This window comes from Magnolia sinica, chromosome 17 (genome assembly GCF_029962835.1).
Source record: "Magnolia sinica isolate HGM2019 chromosome 17, MsV1, whole genome shotgun sequence".
In the NCBI taxonomy this organism is placed as follows: Eukaryota; Viridiplantae; Streptophyta; class Magnoliopsida; order Magnoliales; family Magnoliaceae; genus Magnolia; species Magnolia sinica.
Genome location: NC_080589.1, coordinates 66717771 through 66745568, shown reverse-complemented (window position 1 = coordinate 66745568; position 27798 = coordinate 66717771). Strand labels below are relative to the sequence as shown.

The following is a 27798-nucleotide window of genomic DNA, read 5'->3' as shown; positions in this document are numbered from 1 at the left end:
TTTAACGCTGAAGAATCATTAAGCCAAAGGTTGGATCTTAGAAGATAAAAAAAATAAAGAATTCACATGCCAAAGATCCAAGAAAACCAAGTGAGGAATAAAGAGAATTGAAGACTTGAAGTGAAAAAAATGGACCCTAAAAATCTACATGCTTCGACTAGTCTAGGCCCTCCTTTGACCAGTCTAAGGATCCTGCTCGACTAGTCGAAGATTCCTCGACTCGAACTCCAGCAACAAAATCCTCTAATTTCCCGTCATCCTCGACCAGTCGAAGGAAACCCTCGACCAATCAAAGGTTTTCCTCAACTCGGCTAAGGTTACGCAGACAACATACAGACTGTGTAAATTTGAGGCAGTTTCCGAATTTTTCTAACTCAATGCGAAAGTTGGAGTTGTAAAATTATAAATAGAAGTCCTTAGGATGTTCCTAGGCATCTTCTAGAGTTTGAGGAGTGAAGCAAAAGGGTGGAGAAGCCGTCACCAAAATTTTTTCTTCCTTTTCCTTAGTTGTTTTTATATTTTTTTTAAGAGATTTTTAGTTCAATCATGTCTATGGTTGGCTAAACCTCTTAGCTAAGGCTAAAAGGTAAAGCTTGTAGCCTGATGGGATATTTCTTTTACTTTGATTTATGTTTATGTTGAACCTTCTTTGATTCTAGTTTGATTTTAAAGGAATACTTTTAGTTCTTAATGGTTTATTGTGACTCAAATTACATTAGATCTGCAATAGCTTTGAGTATCTTCTTTTTCTGATTTTGAGATTATGGAATTGGTAAATGTTGTTGTTAGCCATCGTCTCATGGGCATGGTTTGGTGATGGAATCTCTTTCAATTATCACAATTCTCCTCCACTGAGAATTAGGTGAAGGAAAGTTCAGATTGATCTTAATTGTATATTTTCTAATTGGATAAGATATGACTCTAATTCCAATCGTGTGACTTGAATTAAGTAAGAGGGCTCCTTTCAACACTTGAGGTCTTGTATCGATCCCTAGCGGGGGTGGCTAACATGGAGTGTGTGTACTGACATGGGTGTGCACTAAGAAGCTAAGCGAAAAAGAAAAAAAAAAAGTAAGAGGGCTCCTTGATCTCTACAAGTGGATCCTTTGAAACCCTAGTTACCACCTTTGAATTTGTTAGTTTTAATCACTTTAATCACAATTACTCTCTCAATTAATTCTGATTTAGATTCATATCTTCTTCTAGTTCTAGTTCTAGTTACTTTCAGAATAAATACAATATTAGTCCCTATGGATTCGACCTTGCTCTCACCGAGATTATTAGTACATCGTGACCCTACACTTGGAGTTGTGAACAGTTACCCTTGCCATGGGGTCCACCTTGATGAAGTTTTGCATATCCATGCCATTCGTCCGTCTTTCTAACACATTTTAGGATATAATCCCAAAAATTAAGCAAATCCAAAACTTAGGTGGACTTCATATTAGGAAAAAACGGTGACTGAACTCCTACCATTAAAAGCTTCTACGGCCCACTATAATGTTTATTTTTCATCTAACTTATTGATAATGTCAAAAAGACCTAGATGGAGGGATACGGTGAGGATTGTATGTCTAGACCATCCAAATTGTGGTCCACCTACCTTCCTCTGGTCAGAAGCTTACCTATGCATTATAGGGACGAGATGTTGTCCAGTCTGAACTTGGAAGCGGATTGCATGGTGTGCCACACCCGGACTTGGCGGTATATTTATGTCACTAAGTTCTATGGACCCAACATGATGTACGGGTTATATCTATGCCGTCCGTCCATTTTTCAAGATCATTTTAGGGGATGATACAAAAATTGAGGCAGATCCAAAGCTCAAGTGAACCACAAGATAGAAAACGTTGGAGATTTAATGCCTACTATTCAGAACTTTTTAGGGGCCTAAGAAGTTTTGGATCAACCTCATATTTGTTTTGTACCTTCATTTAGGTTTGTTTGACCTTGTGAACAGGTTGAATGGAAAATAAATATCATGGTGCATCCTGAGAAGGTTTCAACCATGGATATTATTGTCCCTACTATTTTATGTGGTATTGGTTCACCTAACCTTAGAATCTGCCTCATTTTTTGGATCATGCCCTAAAATGATATCTTCAAATGGATAGACGGTTTGGATATAATACATACATCATGATGAGGCCACTTAACATGTTACGTCAACACATCACCGACGCACCACGCAATCTGCTTCTGCACCGTAGAAGCCGAGATAGGGTAAAACAACAGCCGATTTTGCCGTCTTTGCTTTCTTATCATTGGGAGGCATCTATACTGTGAACTTTGCAAACTCTTATTCCACGGCTGGTGAGAAGACGGAACTCGACCTCATGGTAACATTGCATGCCCTCGACCACATAGTACCCCCCCCCCCCCTCACACACACACGTATATACCAGTAAAATTCTGACAATTTTATGAGTAAATTGTAAAAAATTTATAATTTGGAGGAATGAAAATTTCATAATATTTTCCTGATGCATCGTTGAATTACTATTAAGATATTTCGTTTACAAAGATAAATATTGATAGGCTTCGACAAATTTTAGCGAGCTTTAACAAACTTCAACAAATGTTAACCTACTTACACAGATAAATATTACTAATCACTACCCATTCCCAATCCTTTTGTTTAAAAATTGAAGAGTCAAGTACACTCGCCCGTTTCCTTGTAAAATTTGAAGAAGCAAGTACACTCGGCCGTTTCCTTTGCTATTATATAATTCCGCATTTGTACTTTGTGCTAAGTATTTAGAAATATGCTCCCATTCATTTCGTCCGTTCCTCTACAGCAATACGTAGGATAAGTTTACTTTGCAATGCAAGGTGTCAGGCCCACCATGATGAATAACCCACATCCAATCCGTCTATAAGCTGAGCTCCTAATTCATATTTCTTGGGTATAAAAATAACATTAATCCAAAAAAACAAGTATGTAACAGGATAGGAACGGTTGAGATCGTGCGGTCACCCTAACATCCTTGCTAACGAAGTGTGAGGCCCACAATGTTTTATACATCTCATCATCAACGTTTGAAGTGGAGAATGGATACGTGACACTCATATTCAAATGATAGATTTGAACGGCTTAGATTAATACGATTAGTATTCCACTCATCTTCAAAAACTCTACACAAGTGCATAAGAACTTTGGGCTTAAGGAGATTCAAAACTAAAATTCCACTCCATCCACAAGATGTGGCCCACTACAATAAATAAACATCCCAAAATCGTGCTTTTCTTAAACTCAGATCAGCCGCACCATGTGATTTTAGAATTTTATAAATGATTTTACTATGCATGGCCAATAACAGTTTTGGATAGGCCTATATTTTGAAATCCATGGATAAAATAATGGGGTTCGCATGATGGACGGATTGGATGTAATTTTTACCTCACGATTAGTCCACAAACCGCATTGTATTATAAACTTAATTCTACGAACGTTGCATAGGAATCGCTCCCCATTTAAAAATCTATACGGATCCAATAACGAGGAATTACATCAATACAATCCTCGACCCTAGCACAATATACTCGGCTTTTTGTTTGTGTATGTGGACCCCACGTTTCAAGAATCTAGACCATTGTTCGGTTGTTTTGCATCATGTATGGGCCAAAACCTTGAAATATACGCGATAAGGCAATCCTAACCTTCCAATCTTTGTCCTGAAAATAGATTGTAGAGATAACGGTCCACATTCATCTGAAAAAGAGGGCACACTTGCACGAAATTAAAAAAACCGAGTACTGCCATTGGGTGGAGGATCCAACGATTCGTGACGGACCAGAATCGTCTCCAACACCTGTTGTACGCATCTGTGTCGAATACCCAAGCTACGTGGTAGCCACTATGTTGTATATGTAAATCCACACCGTCCATCAGGTTATAAATATTATTTAAACCGTAAATACAAAAAATATCATCCATTTAAAAACCTAAAATGGGCCACAGAAGTGGGAGAAATATAAAATTGTTCCTAAACCTCGTTGACGAAATGTAGCCCGTCTAAGTTCTAGATCAAGCTGATTTTTGTATGTTCACTCCATCCAGTGATTTTACATCTGATTAGAGGGTTTGATGAAAGATATATCACACGGTGGGCCAACACACAAATCTATGGTTGGAATTCCATTCCTATTGTAGCCGGTGGGGTGGCCCACCTTGATGTTCAGATGTCATCCAACCTATTGATAGTAAGACTTGAGTCCACATCCTTTCATCTAAAACTTCTGTGGCCTGAGAAAGCTTCAATGGACGGTGTCGGCATTCTCATTTTTTTTTCCCGTGATGTGGCCCACTTGAGCTTCGGATCTGCATGATTTTTTTGGCCCACAACCTATCATGATCTGTCTCAATTGATTGACGGATTGGATGCCACAAAAATGACTATGGGGCCCACCGTGCTTTCTTTTGGATGGGTCTCTACACCAACTATTGTGGAAAATTCGGGTCCGTTGACAGTAGCTCAGAGGTACTGATTACTATATCCTCGACCCGAGGATGGTACAGTTCACTCGGGTTCTCGCTTCAACAAGTGGGGTCCATTTTTCAGTGATCCAGGCCATGTATCTGAAGCAAGCTGGCATGGATAGCCCATGCACCGGAAATATCAAGTATAGGAAGATCCCATCCTCCAATATAGCATTTCTCTCTTGATCCTCTTATCCTAGGACATCAAGTTACGATTCTTATACCAGCCACATTGTATGCCGGGGCCCGTCCTTCCAACGGTTCGGATTACCAAAAGTGGACCCTACTTGGTTAAAATGAAAACCAGAGCATGTACACGGCCAGAGAATGATGCAGACATGCAGTTTGTATTTCTTGAGTGGGGTTCTGGAGGTTTCTTTTTCTTGAGTGGGGGGTAGACATTTGTCTGTTGGGAGAAGAAACGGAAGGGAAGGTATGTGGATTTTCGGCAGAAAAGGTGAATCTGGGTATTCAGCATGTTCAACGGCTGAGGAAGTCACAGATGGGATTGATGGAACTGGCCTGGTTGCCATTGTTACTGGTGGGTCTTTTTTGAATTTTCATTTTCTGGCCATTAGATAGTTTTTTTTTTTTTTTGCTTTGCTGATTTGTGTTTTTTCTTTCGATGTGAATTGATTATAAAAGATTGTATTTTTAGTAACTTGTGATATACTTAGAGGTGTTTGGTGGTCATTTGCTGTTTTTTTTTTTTCTTTTTCTTTTGGAAGGTTGGTGGTGGAATTTGGGTTTGATTGAGTTGGATGTTTTAGATGAGATTTTTTTATTGGAATAGAAAAGATTGCATGTTTTTGTAAATTTTTATGTGTATTTGTTGCTGTTTTCTGGTCTTTTTGTTGATTTATTATTATTTTGATTTGGGTTGATTGAGAAAGTATGGAGATATGGGGATTTGGATGTTTTGAATGAGAAAAGATTGGTTTTTATGTGATTGGAGTGAAAAGATTGCATTTTTTGTAATTTGTGATATGGTTAGAATTGAGTTGGTGCTGTTTGCTGGTCAGTCGCTGGAGTTTTTCTTTTGGAATTTGGGTTTGATTGAGTTGGATGTTTTAAATGAAATTTTTTTTTTGGGTAATTTTTTGTGTATTTGTTGCTGTTTTCTGGTCTTTTTGTTGATTTGTTATTATTATTATTATTATTATTATTATTATTATTTTGGATTTGGGTTGATTGAGAAAGTATGGAGATATGGGCTTTTGGATGTTTTGAATGAGAAAAGATTGGTTTTTATGTGATTAGAGTGAAAAGATTGCATTTTTTTAAAATTTGTGATATGGTTAGAATTGTGTCGGTGCTGTTTGCTGGTCAATGGCTGGAGTTTTTCTTTTGGGATTTGGGTTGATTGAAAATCTATGGATATTTGGTGTTTGGATGTTTGAAGAAAAGAAAGGTGATTACCCACAGACAAGATACTGTACCATCTTTCCCGCCAACATGCCACTTGTGTAGGACATCAATACCATGAAAACAGTAGGTCCCACCATGAAGATCATCTAGCACAAAAATTAGGCTGGTTCAATCATCAGGTAGTCCACACCGTTGGAATCAACGGACAACAAACAGTCTGAATCAACATACAAGTGTGGCCTACATATTGAGCAGATCAGCCTGATTTTAGAGAAGCTCTTGGTGGGGCCAATGGTTTTCTGGCTCGTTTAGTAGCGTGGATTTTAAATCGTATGTAATCAAGTGGATTTTGCAACCCGTGGAATCAAGCTGATTTTGCAAATCAGCTTTGAAGTGGGAATGCGAAGAAGGCTCTTTTGAGGGATTTTGATTCCTCTAAATCTAAATCCCTCAAAAATCCTTGCTATCAAAAAAATAAAAATATAAAAAAATCCCTGCAAATCCCTCTAAGTCCATGCTGCCAAACAAGCCATCTTCATTGTTATCATCTAAGCCTTATCCCTAAGTAGGGTGGCTTGGGAAACAAGCCTTCATGGTACTGATTTCATACAAAAGTGGCATACTGGCAGACATCAGGGGTGCAAATTTAGTCAGGCTCAACCAGAACCCGATGGGTCCAAGCTGAAATTTTGGTCTGTTCAGGTTGAGTTGAGGTTGGGTTGGATTTGGACAGGAAATCCCCAATCTGACTAGAGGCACGACTTGGGTCGAGCTCAACCAGAACCCAATGGGCCCAACCTGAAATTTTGGTCTGTCGGGTTGGATTTGGGCAGGAAATCCCCAACCCAACTAGGGGCACAACTTGGGTCGAACTCAATGCAAACCTGATTGGTCCAATCTGAGATTTTGGTCTGGTCGTGTTGGATCAAGTCAGGTTGAGGTTAAGTTGGATTCGGACATGACCCTTTATTTCATATATGGTATAAATCATTATATTTAATGTAATTATAATATAAGATACTAAATTATTACTATTAGTAAAGAGTACTATGGGCTTGACCCAACCTTAGATGGGTTGGGGTTGATGATATAGTACATCGGTTTGGGTACCTACTACCTAGGGTTAGGTCTTGGTTTCGGCCGGGCCACGGGTTGACCCAGCTTGAGGTCAGTTTGGGCTTGGATTGACCCTCAACCCGACCTGACCCTACCCACTCAAGTTGCACCCCTAGGAAAGATGGTATGCTACCACAAGTTGTGGTATCACTGCATGTAGGTAATGAGTTCTCTTAAGAAAATCTTCTTCTTTCTATCCTTTCTTTTTTTCTTACATTATTACATGTGGGTTCGATGCTGTTTGCTGGTCATCTCTTTGAATTTATTTTATTTTATTTTATTTATTTATTTTTGTCATTTTTGTATTTATCATATTGTTGTTTTTGTTGCTATTGGATTTATTATGTATTTATGCAAAGATATCTGTGCTTGGACATAAAAAAATAGAAAAAAGTTTGTTTTCGTCATTAATTACCCAGAGCCATGATCCAGTACAAATTCTTTGCAGCTTAGCATGGAACTAATTATAAGTGGGGCCCAAGTGGGCCCACCTATGATCATGATGGACCATTGTATCTGAGGGGTCCATCATGGATTTCACGTGGGCCCAATATCACTCTGAGTGAATGATTGCATGCGTTCAAATAAGGGTCTGCAAATGGAGCTATGACCATTTAACACTTACCTCCATTTTATTGCCCTTCTATGGCTGTGATTCTCCAATCATCTTTTTCTTTTTTTGGTTCGTACGCAATCTACATTAGACCTCACATATCCAATGGTCTTTGTTGATCACAGTTGGGCCCCTGCATTTGAATTTGCTCTTTAATAAGGTACAGACAATTTGTACTGGATCTTTGCTCTACCTAACAGTAGATTGTTGTGTGTTCTGTTTGCTGATCGTTTAGTGCCTTTTCATATATGTATGTATATTTTACTAGTTCTGGTTGATGGAAACTATGGAGATGTAGATATGTGTTCTGAATGCGATTAAAGTATAAAAGACTCTACTTTTTGTGATTTACCACAATTATGACTCGATAGTTTGGCATTGTCCGCTTGAAAATGGTCATTGTTTTGAATAAGCTGAAAGTTGCTATCCCCACATGTATCCCTTCTCCACGCATGCACACCTCTCCATGCGGCTGTGTATCGAAAGGGACCCACACTCCTCTCCACAGCCACATATTGGGTGGGCCCAGCAGTTGATCATTTGGCCAAAAATAGGATGTTCAATTATCAGGTAGGTGACATGTGTATAAAAACAATGGATGTGGTGCATTAAATGGGAAAGAACTTGAACCTTAGAGAATTGTGATGGATATGTAATCAAATTGGAGTTCAAATCTCCCTCCAACGTAGGGCTGCAACTTGGGTTTGCGTCAGCCTGAACCCGACTGACCCAACCTGACTTCGGGTCCTCGGGTTGCGTTTGGATAGGAAAACGCCAACCTGATTTGAATTGAGGACTTTGGGTTGGGTCCTCTTGAGGTCTGGTCGGGCTCGGGTTGAACCTCAACCTGATCCAACCTGCCCAAGTTGCACCTACTCTAATACGCTGCATGATTGATTATAAAGTCCAAACAAGGGACTGTTGGATGAATCCGAGATCTTACTAGCATAAAAATAGTATTCATTATTCACACTCACACACCACAAAATTGAAAGAAGCCTCAAAAAACTTCAATTGAATTTAATAAAATATCAGTTGTTATGGTCGTTTGGCCCTGGGCTTTTATACAGTTCTCTACAATCTCTAGAATATTGTAGAGATTATTCCTTCATGCTTACACCCTATTGGACCACTGTTAGTTATCTCATTGTACTCAATGTTGCAAATAAAGAATGTATTTTAAATAAGGAATCTGAAATAAAGATTCCAAATTCAACACTGACTCGATTTATTCCAACTGTATGGGACTTTGTATACAACCGTATGGCATGCATTTATTGTACAGTTGTATAAAGGCCTCAATGTAACAATCTGGTTGATATAAAGGCTTATAAACATCACCCGATTGGATTTGTGGACCCCCCAGAGATTCGTAAGCGTAATTGGGGTATGTTTTGGCCCTCCTTTGATACACATGTGATGTGTGGCCTGGATGAAACAGACTATCTACCTGTGACCTAGCTAATAGTTGAACGTCCCGAGTTTTTGGTCAAGTGATCTTCGTAGTTGGTCCGACCCAGTACATGGCTCAGATTTCCAACACATGTGCGAGGTGTCTGCACTTCATGCAATGCTAGCGAACCTAGTGCATGGTTCAGTTCAGGCAATTTTTCAGTTGAATGTAGAAAGACTCTGTCTCGTTGCTGGCTACAAATCAACGGGTTTGGAGTATCCTTTGGTGTGCGCTATTTACATTTGGACCATCATATGAATAGTCTGGATCAACAGATCATGGACCCACAAACTGAAAACTTGAAATTCATGAATATTCTCTGGTCAAGGATTATATAATTCCTCTTGAAGTAATTGCCTAAACATCACGTGCAAGTTGCAACATCTAACAAAAGTTAAAAGTTTTCAGCTGCAAGTCCGACTTTGTTTTCCAATTCCTACACGGGAGATTGTGTACCAATGCCTCCCACTTGCCCATTCATGTTGAGCGGGAATCCCTATGCATGTGCGAAGTGAGAATCCTGCCACCCCCCACTTTGCATGTGGATGGGAATTTCCATCCACCATTAATGGGCAAGTGAGAATCATCGGTATGCAATCTCTTTTGTTCCATGTGAAAATGCAATATTTTTCCCTTTGTTGTTTTTGGTGGAGGGGGGTGCGTTAGTGGTACCAGTACTATCGTAAGCTACAATTCTACTGGGCAGAAGTGGGGTCCATGTGATCTATTCAATACATCCAATCCTTCCATTAGATGCGCCTTCTTCCTCTACAATAATGGCTAAAAGATAGCCACAATGGAAACTTAGGTAGGCCATAGAAGAGGGGACAAGTTGAGAGGGAACACCCAACCTTGATTTGTGTGGGGTCCCAGAATGTTGTGTAGAGAATCCAGGCTGTCCAGACCCTTAATCTGCCATATACAAAAGGTTAGGACAAGAATCGGGCTGTTCTACATCACAGGTGGACCCTAGTGAGAATCAATGGTAGGCGTCCCCTATCCCCTTGTTCCTCATGCTGTCCCTGTCTAGGTTTTTGGATCACTGATTTTCAGGCCCTGGGTGTAAACTGAGGGACTGTATCTGATGGACGGGTTGGATGTGATACATACACCATGTGGGCCCCATCTCTTCAGTACCACTGGAGTTCACCTCTTTGGTGGATGCTTTGTAAATTCATGGATGATCTGATTTATTTCTTTGTGTAAGTTTGCTAAGCCCACACGTGCATTGACCTGCTGATCTGCATGCTAGGACGTGTACCTATATGGGACATGGTCCAAGATCTGATGTTTCCATGAGATAGGCGACATTCCTTGATCATCCAAGGTAGCTCCGAGCCCATAAACTGAAAGGACAGCCCAAATGATTTTTTTCCTGTCCATTTCTTTTGGCCTGCCTTGGGAGTAAACTGGCTTGATTTATGAGCCAGATGATTTAGACAATGTGACCATTACATGGAAAGCTTGGATCTTGGACACATGTGGAGCATTGGCATTGGTATGTCGTTCAAGTCTCTGGTATTCATGTAAGTCTGTTTTCATACGATCATATCCATTCATCTTAATCATAAGTCTGTTTTCATATGATCATATCCATTCATCTTAATCATAATTGCAGGAGCATCTAGCGGTATTGGCACTGAGACAGCACGTGTTCTTGCATTGCATGGCGTTCATGTGGTGATGCCGGTTAGGAATTTGCCTGCTGGAAGGGATGCCAAAGAAACCATCATCAAGGAAATACCTGCTGCTAAAGTTGATGTAATGGAGTTAGATCTCAGCTCAATGGAATCAGTGAGGAAATTCGCATCGGAATTCATTTCCTTGGATCTTCCACTGAACATTCTAATGTAAGATATTCGAAGAATAGTAGTGACTGCAATCATCATTTTTTAATAAATTTTTTTGCCTTGTGCAGTTATGAGCATGGATTTCCTTATCACATAGTTCTAAAACTCGCTGACTCGAGTCAAAACTTGGCCGAGTCAATTTCACTCAGTGAGATCCAAGCAGAGTCACTGGGAACTCATTACTGTAACTGACTTGACATTGACTCGGGAAGACTTGACGAGTTGGTTCAATCACTTGGTCAACTCGATGTGACTTGAACCGAGTCACTCACATGGTGAAAATGATTTTTAGAAAACATATAGATGGGAAGAGCATGATCTGAACACTTGACCTCCAACAATGAAAACACTGCCCTTAACCAACATGACAAGTGGTGTTTCATATATATATATATATATGTTATAGACCTATCTGAAATAATGATTTCCTTTTATTTTTAATTTATAATAGTTTAAATATCGAGTTGATTCAAGTCGACCTGCCTGGCGAAATGCATAGTTGAATTGAGTTGTGGGTTTTTGAACCATGCCTTATCATTGACAAAAGATTATTAAAAAAAAAAAAAGGATTTCCTTATCTTTTCTGTAGTTCTCTAGCCTGCTTTTTGGGATGTCTGCTAAATGAGTCGATCCCTAGCTCTCCCACTCACTACAAATGTGCCAACAGGGCACATGTGTGTGATATTCAAACCATCCATCAGGTGGGTGCATCTATATATGTGCTCTGGTCCAAGAGTCAGGCCAGTCAACTTTCACAGGTGGGTTGCATGTGTATGTTAAGCTGTCCACTATTTTTCATACACTTTGGCACTTCTATTGAGTTAACCGGTCTGATTCTTAGGACAGGCCCAGTGACCCCAACTGATTAATGGCCTGGATATCTTGTGTGATGTCAGGGCCTGATATGCCCATTCGTGGAATTAGGAAACTGATTTCAGTATTATTATAAACTAGAAGGTAATTTCTGTCTTGTTTGTTGGAAGTAACAATGCAGGAATTATGGCTTGTCCGTTTACTCTCTCCCAAGATGGCATAGAGCTGCAGTTTGCGACAAACCACTTAGGTATGTGTTGCATTGTTTGTGCCTGTGAAATGACCTTTTGCTTGGAGTTAAACTGCTACACACCATCTCTTAAATGACGGTGACTAATCCACTGTACGCATTTCATACATGTATGTCAATCCATGCCATCTAAATCATGGACCCCATTGTGCATAGATCCTACACCAAAATCACAATGATGGAATGAACCTCGCCATTGAATTGGTGGTCCAGTATCAAATTGGCTGTTTGATGCAGGACTGGCATTTAAATCTGAAATCCCAGGATTCCGGGCATGGATATAGACTGAGTTTCCAGATGCACAGAACTGTATGTGGATTCTGAGTATAAGCGTCATTTCTATTGGAGTATTAGTTTCCATTTGGGGTTTACAGTCATCATACAGTTATGTATTAGAAAATTGTGAAGACTTCGGAGATTCTGGGCATAACTCACTCAATTCATGTCAAAATTGCATGATCTTGGGCTCATCTGGAAGCCAACTAAGGATTTCAAAGAGGATTAATTGTGTCATTCAGACGTTTAGTACCCAAAAAATGGTCCAAATAATAAGTGACAAATATAAAGATGCCCATAGACAGTTGCTGAATTGTCTATTTTTTCTAGAAAAACTACTAAATACATGAAATAATCCAACAGCATGGCCATACACACCAACTGATTGATCAAAGTATTTGTGGGGTCCACTTCATTGATTAGGAAGATTGTGGGGTCCACTTCTAGACTGCATAAAAACACAATCTAAAACCTCATTTGGAGTTTTGGGTTTGTCACATCAAACCTAGAACTCCTGATTGATCATACACTAATGAATATCCAGTCGTCATCCAAGACATTTAAGATAGGGCGTCCCTCAGAAATGACATGCCACAACAACGCCCGGTTGTTGTGAGAAGTAGGCAAGGGTTCCCACACCATTTTGGACGCCAAGAATATGATTCGTCTTGCCACATGGAATATAGGAACATAGACAGGTAAGAGTATGGAGTTAGTAGATACAATGAAATGAATGAGAGTTAACATAGCTTGCATTTAGGAGACCAAGTGAAAAGGGGCCAAAACTAGAGAAATAGATATAAACTTTAGTGCATAGGAAATGACAATAATAGAAATAGGGTAGGTATATTGATAGGTATATATTTAAGGGATAAAGTTGTAGATGTTAAGATAGTAAGTGATGAGATTTTAATAATAAAGCTTGTGTTATGAGAGGAGATAATTAATGTTATTAGTGCATATGCTTTGCAGGTATGCTTAGAGGATAGATTCAAGAGACAATTCTAGGAGGATTTGGATGGACTAATGCAAGGAATTCCGAACGGAGGAAGGATATTTATAGGAAGAGACTTAAATGGTCATGTAAGAGAAGGAAGTCGAGGATATGAGAGCATATGTGGAGATATGGCTTTGGAAGAACAAATGAGATGGGGGATGCCATCCTTGATTTCACCATAGCATACAATCTAGCTCTAGTAAACGCATACTTAAAAAATAGAGATGAAATTCAGTAACTTTCAAAAGTGAATCATATACAAGCCAAATAGATCTCTTTTTACTTAGGAAAACACCGCGATCAATATGTAAGGATTGCAAGGTTATACCAAGAGAGAGTTTGATTGTGCAACATAAGTTAATGGTTATGAATATTTACATGAAGAATGAAAGAAATGGAGTTAAATTAATAGTTGTCCAAAAACAAGATGTTGGAATTTAAAAGGAGAGAACAATGTTATTTAGAAATAAATTGATGGAATAAGGAAAATGGAATGTCGAGGAAGAAGTAAATGTTATGTAGAATGAGATGGTTGAGTGCATCAGAAAAGTGGCAAGAGTTAAGAGTATCTAAAGGAAAAAGCCAATCATATAAGAAAACTTAGTAATGGAATGACGATGTAAAAAAATCTATTCACATAAAACGTTCATGTTTCAATGCCTATAGATATTTTGAATTATATAGAAATGCCAAAAGGCTGCTAAGAAAATAGTGAGGATAAACATAAGGCTTATGATGATCTTTACAATAGGTTGGAAACAAGAAAAGGTGGTAAGGACGTCTTCAAACTTGTCTAAATGAGAGAGAGGAAGGGTAGGGACATGGATCATGTTAGATGCATTAAAAGCGATAACCAGAGGGTACTAGTAAAAGACAATGAGATCAATGAAAGGTAAAGAAACTATTTTCAAAACTTATTAAATGACAATAACTTTGAAAGCATTAGGATAAAAGGAATCATAAGCTGAAATGATGTTAGATACCATAGACACTTTCATAGGATTAGAATATCTAAAGTGAAAGAAGCTTTGAGAAAGATGAAAATAGGAAATGCCTTTGGACTATATGGTATACCAATAGAGGTTGGAAGTGTATGGGAGATATATTATTTTGGTTGACAAAGTGGTTCAACAAGATTGTAAGATCAAAGAAAATGCCAGATGAATGGAGGAAAAGTGGCATGGTACCTGTTTATAAGAAAAATGAGACATACAAAGCTGCACTAAGTATTGTGGGATTAAACTTATAAGCTATAGTATGAAACTTTGGGAGAGAGTGATTAAGCAAAGACTAAGGATCTCCAAAAATTTAGGGAGAGAAGGATCTCCAGAAAGCACAAGACTAGAAAGTTAATCTAGTGGGTGTTGGGAAAGAAATGAGTCTCCAAAGGATATATTGACATTGTTAAGGATATGTATGATGGAGTGGTAACAAATGTGAGGATCACTATTAGAGAGACAAGTGAGTAACCAATTATTGTAGGCTTACACTAGGGGTCGGCGTTGAACTTGTGTCTTTGGTTAAGGTCTATGTGACCTTGATCGCAAATAAACATTACAGTAGACCCTATGAAGTTTTTAATGGTGGCCGTTGAATCACCACGGTTTCCTCTGGTGGGGTCCACCTGGATTTGGATTTGGATTTGCCTCATTTTTAGGCCCATGCCCTAAAATGAGCTAGTAAAATCACATACATTAAGGTGGGCCCCACGGTCACTGCCTAACTAAACTCGATCTTACCCCAACCTGATCGAATATGCTCATGAGGCATTTTAAAGGAAGATCCCATGGTGTATGTTGTTTGTAGGTGACATAGTTTTGATTGAGAAGACAAGGAAGGGTATAAACACAACTAGATTTATGGAGGGATGCTTTAGAATCTCTAAGGATTCAAAATTAGTCAAACTAAACATAGCATATGGAGTGCAATTTTAGTAATACTAGGAGTGAAAACAAGGAATTAGATCTTTCAAAAGGAAAAAAAAAGAGGAATTAGTGACGATTGTTGATCAAGAAGTTTTATAAAATGACCACTTTCGATACCTTGGCTCAATAATTCATAAGAGTGGAGAGCTTGACAAGGATGTTTGCCTAAAATTCAAGTTGGGTGGAAGAAATGGAGATGTGCATCTGAAGTTCATGTGATCATCATGTACCACTCAAACTAAAAGGGAAATTTTATAGGATAGTTATAAGACCAGCCATGCTTTATGGGACAGAATGTTGGGTGGTTAAAGAACAACATGTTCATAGGATGAGTGTAGCTGAGATGAGGATGTTGGGATGGATGAGTGGCAAGCCGAGAAAGAATAGAATTAGAAATGAATGAGTTCAAGGGAACTTAGGAGCAGTACTTCCAATAGGTAATAAGATAAGGGAAAGTAGACTTAGATGGTTTGTTGTGCAACGGAGACCAAGAACCATGTAATAGTGAGTTGGTACAAGTTGAAGTCTGTCAAAGGGCAAGGGGAAGGCCCAAAAGGATGTGCATGGAGGTAGTAAGAAAAGACTGGATGGCCAATGACCTAACTAAAGGCCTGGCCTGTGATAGAGTGGACATCCGAACAGGATTCATGCAGCTGGCCCCACTTAATTGGGATGAGGCTTAGATGATGACGATCCAAGACATTTGAGAAGTTCTCATTAGAATCTATGTGCTGCTGATGAAGCACTAACTTTATTCAATAATATTATAAATAAACACAATTTCATATTTGTTTGTTTACTATAAGGTTATTATTGGAAAAACCTTATCTACTGTGCTTTTAGCCTGTAACGTTCTTGATGAGCTCTTACATGCCAATTTGCTCATCCTACAGGCAGGGATGATGATATTGTACCCTTGGATTCATTTCCAGCAATGGTGCATATTTAATCTAGGGCTGTCAACAGGCCGGGCTTGGATCCCGTCAACGACAGCCTGAGCATGACCTAATAATACAATGCATGCGCCTGACCCTACTAATAAGTTTCTCGAGCCTGAACCCGTTATACTATTTCTATACATATGTTAATGATATCTAATACATATTGGACTTGCATACACTGTTGTCATCTTGGCCTAGCCCGACCCAACTCAACCAAACAGATCATTGACCTTGACACGAGCCACACACGATTATGCGACCATACGGGGGCCTGAGTGATCTAGGTCCAAGCCTGATCCGTGACAAGCCGGGGCCAAGGACCCAACAGGCTGGCCCCACCTTAGTTACATGAACCTTCCACCCAGCTGCCTCTCACTCTTTGAGTTGCACTTCAAACTCATGCTCTCGCTCTCACTTCTAGCTGTTTATACTTGCTGACATTCTGAAACAGACACTACCCAACTCCCGCCCCCAATTTGTTGCCAGCCCAACTTGTTGACACCTTTTATCTAATCGGATGTGATTTGAGTATTCTTTCTAACATCGATAAATAGAATGGGGAGCTTATATGTTCAACATGGGGTCATGTACATGTTGGTCCATGCTTCAAAAGTTCAGACCATGTTGGAAAAGATACTTCCTCGTTCTGCACCTGAATTTGTTGTTGGAAAAGATACTCCCTCGCTCTGCACCTGAATTTGTTGTCTTTTCCCTTCATGCTTCACATAACTATACGCCCGTACCATTGAAATCCTTAATCAAGTCATATTTGATGTGAATTCTCTTTCTAATATCCATAAATAGAGGCATGGTTCTCCATCTGTAACATATAGGGAACTTCCCTATTCAACACCAGTTTTGTACATGCAAACTCACAATTTGGCAATCCAAACTATTGATCCAGTGGACCCACCATGAATGGACTATGCCCTAAGAATCTCCCCAATGGAACAATCCTGACCCTTTGATTGTTGGATTGAAATAAGGCAAGAAAACAAGAAGAAAAAAGTAGTTCTTATTGAATGGAAAGAGGGCAAAGATTGGATGGCTAGGATGTTCTGATTTGGAACAAGTTTTCTGTGGCATGGTCCATTTATGACAGGGCCCACTAAATCAACAGCTGTATCACTGAACCTTGGACCCCACATGTAAGGGTCCTTACTGAGTATCGAAGTTCCCTATTCATTACGGATAGAGAACTCTGCCTCCTATAAATTTTCTTCTCTTGGAATTGTATAATGAAAATCTCATGTTTAGCTACATCTCTTTAGAGTCCCATTCATATTCAATGTAAATAACTAATCTAGATTGCACGTTTGTATTGCATCTTGCAGGTCACTTTCTTTTGACAGAGCTTTTGTTGGAGACCATGAAAAATACAGCTCGCGAAAGTAACATAGAAGGAAGAATTGTTAACCTTTCGTCTGAAGGTCACAAGTTTACATACCGTGAAGGAATCCATTTTGATAAAGATAAAATCAATGACCAGTCCGGGTAATGTTCTGCCATACCATATACAGTTTCTTAAGGCTTCTTGGTTCTTTCCCGCCAGGGCGGCTGACTCTTTTGTGCATGTGATGCTGTGTAAACATGGTGGTGGCTCATCCACCACATGTGGCGTAATTTAGATGTTAGTAGAAAGTATTAGAGAGTATCTAGAATTGTGGGCCCCATTGAAGACATCACATAGAAACTTGCACTGACAGGACAATCCTAACCATTCAATTGGTTGGCATCAAGTGGACATCTAAGATAATCATCGGTCCAAATTCATCAAATGAAACTGGATGGTCAAAGTGAATTTTGGGCTATATTCTATCAACAAATGGGCCAACGATTTAAACTGTCCAGATTAATGTGCATGATATTTGGTGTGTGACATATGCTCCTTCAGGGAGCTATACGACCTCCCATTTTAGGAGAGCTCTCATGGCCCTCGGGAGGGTTTTTCTCTTTTTGTAAGTTTCCAAATACAACTCTTTTATTATGGATGAGCTGCTTATTAAAAACACCGAAGGGAGGTTTTGGGTGTTTTTACAATCCTGAAACTAGGGGTGTACATCGAGTCGAACCGAGTCGAGCTGGCCTCAGCTCGACTCAGCTCGGTCCTCGAGCCTGACTAGCCAGCTTGGCTTGGTTCAGTGAGCAGCTCGGGCCAGCTTGGGCTGAGTTCGAGCCAAGATCGAGCCAAGTTCGCCATTGAGGCATTTCCACAAACACCTGGATTGCACCTTCAAAATCCCTCTGTATGTGAAACAGAAGCAATGGTTTTACAGGTATTTTATCAAACACCTTCTAAGCAACATAAAAACCAAGAAAAAAAGGGTATTTGTTTCGTGTACATACCTGTTGATTTTCAGATTTAAGACATCAACCAACGTGTTGACACTATGAAGGTGTTGGTCGAGTCATGGTCACACTCAATGAATAGTACTCATCTGCCTGGAGGGAGATGAGTATCACCTTGTGGGATTTGGCTTACATTGCTGGACTACTAATCTTTGCCGAATTCTATGTTGAATAGACGCCAAGTAATGCAAAGTTGGCATCTAAATTAGATGCAAAGACAAGGCATTTGAAGGCAATGGTTGAGGCATTTCATGAGTTAAGGAACATTTACAGGTCTACTGGGAAGTATCGAATATCTGCCCTGGATTGCATATTTCTCAAGGTAGGAAAAGAAAGAAGGAGAGTAGCAGCAGTAACACCCTATCTTCAAGAAGGGAAAAAGAATAAGTTGAAGAGCTACCAACAACAGCGGTGACTAAATGATGGACATTTTTAGAAGAATGCAAATTGGTAAGTTTGGCATGGGCAACATCAATGGCAAAGTTGAAGAGCTACCACCAGCCACACTTCGTTGAGTCATTTTATCAAACACTTGGTGAGCAACATCAATGGCAAAGTTACCGAGTCACCGAACTGGTTCGATCCAAGTTTGATTCGAGCTGGATACGATCCGAGTCAAGTCGAGCTGGGGCCTGCTCGAACTCATTTTCGAGCTCAAAAAATCAGCTCGACTCGGCTCGAACTCAGCTTCGAACTGAGTCGAATCGAGCTTTTTCAAGTCGAGTCAAGCGAGCTAACCGAGCTAGCTCGGTTCGTGTACACCCCTACCTGAAACCTGTCCCTACGTGAGAGAACATGAAATAGAAGGAGGAACAGATTTCACCTGCCTTGCGGCAATCTTGTGCATTAATCAAGATCAAGGTTTGTCTGTCTCCATCTATGTTGTTGGATCTAAGGAGTTCATTTCCTTCCTGTGATGGTTGGATTGTGGATTATTGGGCTGCTCCATTGTTTTTGCTCCACTTTGTGGTCTGAATCAAATTGTTATATAGCCATGCACATCAACACTTTTTGGCATTTGTGGATTGTCGGATTGCTCCATTCTTTTTTTGCTCTGCTTTGTTGTCCGGACCAAATCGTTGTAGCCGTGCACATATCAAGACAATTCTAGCCTGTGTTCTGTTTCCAATAGTATGATGACGAGATAGATCGAGTGATGGCATTAGTAGAGAAGTTCTTAGATCATTTTGAAAATAGCAAAAAGGCTCGAAAGAGTCTGATTTGAGATTGGATGGCTAGATTGGATGATCTAATTGGGGGACCCACAAACATACCCCTTATTTGATCATTATTCAATAAAGTGTCTAGATCCATTGTATCTAGATTGTGTCTAAGTTTGTCGTATTCATTGTATCTAGATTTTGTCTAGATTCATTTTGTCTATGTTATTTTTAGATTCATTGTATCTAGATTGTGTCTAAATTCGTTTTATCTACAATAAAGTGTCTATATTCATTGTATCTAAATTGTGTCTAAATTCATTGAATGTAGATTGTGTCTAGGTTCTTTTATTCATGTTTTTCCGCTTAAAAGTATGTGACTCTGGAAAAAGGGAAACCAAACCTTGGTAATTCTTGCATATTAGTAAAAGTTTTTAGCTTGGTTTTCTTGGTGTAAACCTTGTTGGTAGAGCATGTTGGGACATGAAATCAACACCGGTAAGGTGGTATTTCACATATCTTTCCTGTCTTAACTCTTTATTTCTTATTATATTTCGCCTTTGGGAGTAGTGGCTGTGTCACAATATGCCACATGCACATGGAAGTGTCACCACATTTAGTCTAGTGCAACAAATGCACAATGTAATATAGCCCCCTTTTGTGGAAATGCTCCACCCTATGGAAAAATTAGATATGTTTTTTTTCTTTATTTTACTTTGGATTTGCTCTATTTACAGGTACAGTACCATCTACGCATACGGCCAGTCAAAGCTTTCCAATATATTGCATGCGAATGAGCTTTCTAGACGTCTAAAGGTATTCGATTTATTCAAAAACTTCAATCTCTCAAATGATGCATGAGAAGTTAAAACTTAGATGTTGCATATTGTTTGAGACCTTTTTGTCAATGTAGGTTTTTAGAATGGATTTCTTTAACCGGACTCATTTCATAGAGGATTGGGAGTCCTATTAGCAGCACCCATGTGAGTGGGACATGCGTGCAACATTTGGTTGTTCATCAGGTGGTCCAGTGTATGTGCGTCAGCTAAAAACAGCAGGTGCGACTGCTCATCAGGTGGGCCACACATGTACAATAAAAACTAACAGTTAAAATAAATTGGCCAACAGTCCACAGTTAACGGATTTGTGCATCCTACTGCCCACCTAATGAATGGGCCAGCCTGATCCTTGGGCCAAGGTGTGTTCACAGTCTGCCTACTTGACGAATGGCCCGGTCTTGAATGCCCCAGAGAGGATTCTATAACTGTTTTTATATAATATTTTTTCAAGTCTGGTTCGCATTTCTCGTCTATCACCAAACTGACAAACCCAAAGATTTCTGTCTAGCATGGACATGGTATCTGATATGGGCAGTCCACAGTGCTGGATGGGTGGACACAAGGAATATACAGGCACTAAATATTAAACCAAGTGAAATACTAGGAAAAAACTATATTAAATTATATAATAGATGGAGATACAGAAATTTATTGCAATAATCTGCATACAAGAAATGGAACTGACCAATTTATAAAGGCTGCTGTAAGCCTGCCACATGCCAAATATCATGGAAGAGGTATTCCAGCGAAGAGGATTTTAACATATAGCAGGGTGTGACTTTCCTATGCCCCTGGAGCTCTTGAAGGTGGAAGTTGTGTGGGGCCCACCAAGAAGTTCATGAGAAATCAACTCCGTCCATCAGTTTCGCCAACTCATTTTAGGACAAGCCCAAAAATGAGGCGGATCCAAAATTGATGTAGGACCGATGCATGAACTCAAATATTGTGAGAGATCAATCAGCAAAGTTAAATTAATTAATAAAAATCACAAAACTTGCTACCATCATCACAAATACCAAGATTCCAAAAGGAGATCATGCATAATTCAAGCCTAGGTTACCAAGCACCATCTTACAAGATCAAATAGGGGAAACTAGAATCTAATGGATGTTGAAACATCCAAATAGCATAGGGTGAAGCCTATTTCAAAGAGAAAGGTCTAATACTACCTACGGTGAGATTATGGCTTTAGGAAAATTTGAGAAAATTTTGAATTAGGGTTAATGGGGTAAATTGGGTAAAGGGGTTAAAGGGTTTAGGTACTAGGATAAGGGAATTAGGGTTTTGGATGGAGTGAATGGGATTTGGGTTTAATTAAAGATTGAGAAGATCTAGGGTTTGGTAATTTGGGAAAATAGGAAGATTTGAGATTTCTGGGTTTACGGTTAGGGTTTGGACAAAAGAAGGCAGGGTTTTATTGTTTGGATATTATGAGGCCAAACGAGTAAAGGTGGGGCCGTACAGCCAACCCTATGGGTTCACACGTGTGGCCGTACAGTATGAGTCCTCTTTGACCCAAACCCAACTCATTTATCGGATGGGGTGGATTTGGGTCGGGTATAGAAATTACAATTGACTTTTCACACAAATAATGCTCCATACCGTGCAATTAGTGGTAACTATCAATTGGATGGTAAAAAATTAAAAGGGCCAACGGTCCAAATTCAACGGGTAAATTCAAGTGGTCAGGGTAGTTTCAGTAGCATGATTTTCGTTGTATTCTCCATATTGCATAGTCCAAATTGTCACAGATAGTGGTTTGCTTAAACCACATTTTAGAAAAAAAGGTGGTGAACTATTGCTATAGTGTTAGCCCAAAAAGAAAACAAAAAACGCACGTATGCAATTAACTATTTCTTGGGTCTGGGTTGGCCCATTTAAGTATGATCCATTGGGTCTGGGTTAGATCCCCCCATGTATCTAAATATTGGACCCAGACCCTCTTGGGTTGGACCCAATGACCAATCAGGTTGATCAGCCTCATTTGCACCCCTAGGTATTGCATTTGTTCATGACGCTGCCATGGGGTGCCGTGTGCATTAGCTGACTAGTAGAAAGTTTTTATATGGCATGGTTTTAAATATCCAATATGATATGGCCATGTCACCTCCTGATACGTGATACAGGGGTCCAATACAGGCCGATATGGGGCTGTAGTGGCATGTATTTCTTTTGGGGTTATACCAATATTTGAAGCCTTGCTATATGAGCCATGTCCTAGAGTGTCAAGCACCTGGACGGTAGACACGTCGACGGGGGCTTGCTCCGGTGGTACCAATACCACCGTAAGCTTATGGTGGTAACATTGAGATGTGGGGCCCTGTGATTTTTTCATGGAATTCAACCCATCCATCACGTCACTTCAGAAAACCTCCAGAGCCCAAAAAATTAGCTGGCTTCAAAACTCAGATGGGCCCCAGCATAGGGAACATGTTGAGAACCAACGCCCACCATTGTTTTGCATGGGGGGCAACCATATTGTTGTATATATAATCAAGGCCATTCAGACGTTTTGTCCAGTCCAGATGGCGAAGATTCAGGCTGTTTTGTGACACGTGGGCCGCTGTGAAATTCAAGGTTGGTCATTCCCTCCCGGCTTATTTCCTTTTCTGTGACCACCTTAGTTTTGGATCAGACTTGAGTTTTTGGTGCCAGGGGTTTTTTGAGGTGATGCATTTGATAGATGGGTTAGGTGTTGTGGACAAATCACTGGGGCCCACGTCTGCCCAGTACCACTGGAGCCGCCCTCCCCCCCCCCCCCCCACAATTTGATAATAATCTAGGGTGTCTCAGATTGTATAATCCTATTTTGTTTGTATATCAACTCCTCATCTCAATGCATTGGATTCAGTTCAGAATCCATCAGACTCTTTTCTATTGAATATTTGCACTGAGTATTGCTGGCTGTGGTTGCTCATCCTTCTTTGTTTGAACAGGAAGAAGGGGTGGAGATAACTGCCAATTCAGTCCATCCAGGAGCTATCGTCACCAATCTTCTGCGGCATCATGGTTTTTTAAATGGTAAATTGCTATGATTTTCTATAGTAAATTTCATCCCCTTGGATTTTTCATGTTGAATATTCACAAACGGAAAGGGTCTAGTGCTAGATGCTTATGCTTAGATATGAAGCACACGTGTATGAGATCCAGACCATTAATCTGTTGGGCCTCTCTCTCTCTCTCTCTCTCTCTCTCTCTCTCTCTCTCTCTCTCTCTCTATATATATATATATATATATATATATATATATATATATATATATATATATAAAACCCATTTTGAGTTGAGACTATTCCCTGCAGATGCACGCAATCACCCGCAATTGGGGGGAAATGATCGCACATGATGTGTGATCTTTTTGAGATATGGGGCCCTACTATGGATGTGCCAGACACAAAAAATCAAACACATGGGTGATCATAGCCACTGTTTGGAGAATTTGTGGCCATTGATTTCAGCTGTTGATTGGACATCTATCAAAGTGTCCATTTGGAATCATTAGAAGTCCTCCAATCGCGGGGAAATGATCCCACATGATGTCTGAACTTTTTGAGATATGGTTTATACACAAACCCAATGAAGAACATTTTGGATGCTTATGGAGACAAAAGTACTTCATAGCACCTGATCCTTTTTCATACAGAAACAAATCCTCATGCTTGTAGTTTAACTTGTAAGGAATTACAGGGTAGCCAAATCGATGTTTATGCGCCCATGGTTTCATGATCCATACCATTGATTTGATGTGTACCCATGGTTTCATGATTCATACCATGGATTTAATGTGTCCACCATGGATGGACCATGACCCAAAACTTTCCCGAACTGGTTTTCTAATAGGTACGCATTTTCCTTGATCTCCAATAAAGGAGAACATTGGGGCAAGGGTTCCCATGCCTTAATTTTTCTTAGTTATTATTTAGTTTGGACATGATGGATACTTTAGATTGGTGTTATTTGGTTTGGATTGCTTATTTTAGAGTGGGGTCACGTTTTACTTAAGTGTGTGGTGGCAATTTTATAATTAAAATTTCTTAAAGTATAAAAGCAAAAGGGGTGGGCATGCAAGGGTTCCCATGCCTTATTTTGTGAGGAAAAAAAAAGAGGGGGCATGGATCATCCATGATGTGGGCGGTCAGATCAATGGCTTGGATAAAGCAACAAGGGCTCCATCTGAACAAACTACGTGCGCAACAGGGAAGTTCGCTATTTGAAACAAACAGGGAACTCGACCTCTCTCTCTCTCTCTCTCTCTTTTTTGGGTAATATCTAATATTTAATATGAAAAATACATGAATCTTGGGCCATTAAAGGAAATATAGTCTTGGTGAGTAGACTAGAGTTTTTCCAATTTCTCTCGAGTTGACTCTTAAGGAAAAATTGTGCTAGATTAGCCCATTCATGTTTCGTCCATAAGTTAAGAAATACCACATGTAATTTCCGTTTTAAGGTTATATTAACAACTCTCTTCTGTCGTTTGATGCAGGCATTGCTAATATGCTTGGTAAATACGTACTCAAAAACATTCCCCAGGTGAGTTTTCAGTTATGACTTGGAGTCCATTGGACCGTCCTTGTTGCCAAAGCATTTGCATGAAAACGTACATATATCTGGAATCACTACAGAACATGCATTTGAGTGCATGCATAGATATGCAAACATGCATGCTTTGTCATACATGTATCATGATCAACGTCCCATCATCATAGATGGCTTGCTATTTGGGGTTGGGTTTTATAGATCTAGATTCACCTGTCATCCATACTGTATATAATGTGAGCTGCTTTTGGATATTTTTGCCCCCCGCAATTAGTATTGTAAGGTGGAAAACTTTGGATATTAAAAGGACATGGGAAGACTTTTTAAATAAAATTAAGAGTATTTTGGGAACTGGAAAATGTGGTCCAGCGTACCATTTAGATTTCATCCTTAAAAAACCTTCCACAGCTTAGATTTTACCCACATCTTTACAATTCTTTGATGCAAGTAGCCAGCTCAAATTTCTCTCTTTGCATGTAGTAGGCACTAACATAGTAGTAGGGAGGCCATACAAAAAAGGCTCTGTGGGTCCCACTATGATAATTGTGTGAAATCCATACCAAACATGAGCAAAAACGAGGGAGATCTAAAGCTCAAGTGTGCCATCTGTCTCTCTCCTAGGTTGCTGCTTGGCCAGGTTAGGTCAGGTTCAGGGTCAATCCAAACCCAACAGGACCCGACCCAACTCGAATCCAACCCAACGTGCCCAACCCCAATTCCTCCATACCTAACCAGGCTCAACCTAACCTGTTCCAAATACATGTGATTGTTCCTAACCCAACCTAACAGGAATTTGCTCCACCCAGATTCAAATCAGGTTGCCATTTTCCAGCCCTAACCCAACTTGAGGACCTTGACAACTAGACCCTAATCGGTTCAGGTTGACCGAAACCCAAGTTATAGCCCCACCGTTCATGTTTAAGGCACCATCCTCACTGCCTGGGTCTAAGTCCTCTAGGTCTTCTCCTCATCCTCTTTCCAAGTGCTTCAACCATAGTCACGTGCTTCAATTCATGGCTGCTTAAACCATATATGCATGTGTTTGCATGCATACACACATACATATGTGTGTGAGCGAGCAGACCATGCATTCATGCATACAAGAAGAGAACTTATCACCTTTAGGCAAGGCGGCACAGCTTTTGTTACTGTAGCATCTTTACTGCGTAGATACCACTTGTGTAAGAATGAAAATCGTTGGCTCAGAAATCAGGCCAGTTTGTTCATCAGGTGGGCCACACTGTAATCAATGGACAACCATCTGATTCAACATTCAATTGTGGCCCACCTAGTAAGCAGGTCGGCGTGATTTTTTAGAACGGCAATCTTTATGGTAGGACCTGTCATTTTTGTGGTGCTGATTTCCTAAATAAATGCAATGGTGGCGGTAAAGGTGGTATGTTGCCACAGTCTATACCATTGCCTGTGGGTAATTAATTCTCTACCATAGCATCTAGTGAGGTATATCATCCCTTTGATGGCTTGTTTATTACACCCTGCATGGAGGAATTATAATACATTCAATCAATCAAAGCAGGTTTTTTTTTTTTTTTTTTAACCTTTTGTTCCTACCAGAAACCTTACAGGGTGGGTCCCACTTAAATCCAGACTGCTCATCTGGTGGGCTCTGTTTGGTAGGTCATGACCTGAAAATCTCACCCAATGCAGATCTATAGTCACATGATCAGTGGATATCTCCATTGCATGTGGTCCACTGGTAAAACCGTCCTTTTTGTAGACCATCAGTGGGACCATTCCAATCATCCAACAGAGAATTTTCCACAGCACGACCCATCTATAATGGGGCCCACCAGATGAACAATCTACTTCTCCAATTGCGGGGGCTGCATGGTTTTGCTCAGCCGAAGGTCCATCTGTTCTCGCACACCATCTAATCAAAGTGCTTGCACTGATCGTCTAATCAAGATGCTTACATTGATCATTGCTGCAGGGGGCTGCAACGACATGCTACGTGGCATTGCATCCGCAGGTCCAAGGAGTAAGCGGCAAGTATTTTATGGACAGCAACATAGCCACCCCAAGCTCCCAGGGTACCGATGCGGAGCTGGCAAAAAAATTGTGGGATTTCAGCTTGGATTTGACCCGTTGATTCTATTGTGGAGTGGGGCACAAGCAAAGAATGCTAGGAAATGAACGGAATGCAAGACTGAAAATTAAGAAAAGCACTGGAGGTTTTATATATGTATAGTATATATAGACTTTGATTGGTTGATAGCAGTTTAGTAGGATATTTTCTTTGAAGTGGGTCATCGCCCAAGCGTGACAAAGGCCCACGATCTTAGCCAGCCGAACGGAGGGCTTATACATCGAAAGTGGGCCATTGCCATCTTGTTTCTGATTGTTCATCTGCATGCCATTGATCACACAGCATGATTAAGTCGGTTTCTCTGGTCCGTTGGCACGCACACATTGAGGGCTTGGAAGCTGCAAGCTTAAACCGCATTTCCAAAAATTCAAATTCTCAAAAACCCATTATGAAATGTGTTAAGATTCCCACCAACCATGTGTGCCCCATAAACTTCTCCTAGAGAGGCTGAACCTGTGCAAGGACTGCTAGAATTGCTATGGCAGTGTTCTCAGTCCAGAATAGGTGGGGCCCACATCAGTCAACCATACCATTCATCTGGCCCACCAATTAGACAATCGCAACCGTCTGATGTATTCAGACAGCCTCATTGTTCATTACAAATCCTGGGCCCATCTTCCACTGGATCACCAGATGAATGATCTGGACCACTGTAAATAGACCACCCATGTGCACAACGAATGACAGCAAATCATATGAATTGCAGCCCACATCCATTCACA

General features: G+C 40.1%; 1 protein-coding gene across 1 annotated transcript; it reads left to right on the top strand.

Annotated features, from left to right (window-relative positions):
* Positions 1-4855: 4855 nt before the first annotated feature.
* Positions 4856-27205, top strand: LOC131230362 (short-chain dehydrogenase TIC 32, chloroplastic-like). Its single transcript, XM_058226244.1, has 8 exons — positions 4856-5021; positions 10649-10880; positions 11864-11943; positions 17417-17576; positions 20329-20407; positions 23367-23451; positions 24917-24963; positions 26921-27205. The coding sequence occupies exons 1-8, from the start codon at positions 4916-4918 to the stop codon at positions 27077-27079; spliced, it is 948 nt and encodes a 315-aa protein (XP_058082227.1). The 5' UTR covers positions 4856-4915; the 3' UTR covers positions 27080-27205.
* Positions 27206-27798: the final 593 nt, after the last annotated feature.

What these genes read in the sequence shown, in the direction of transcription:
- LOC131230362 (XM_058226244.1), top strand. Translation starts at nt 4,916, where the DNA reads ATGTGGATTTTCGGCAGAAAAGGTGAATCTGGGTATTCAGCATGTTCA. An exon ending in CTTCCACTGAACATTCTAAT is followed by an intron (nt 10,881 to 11,863) that starts GTAAGATATTCG and finishes GTTTGTTGGAAG; the next exon opens with TAACAATGCAGGAATTATGG. An exon ending in GTTTGCGACAAACCACTTAG is followed by an intron (nt 11,944 to 17,416) that starts GTATGTGTTGCA and finishes TGCATCTTGCAG; the next exon opens with GTCACTTTCTTTTGACAGAG.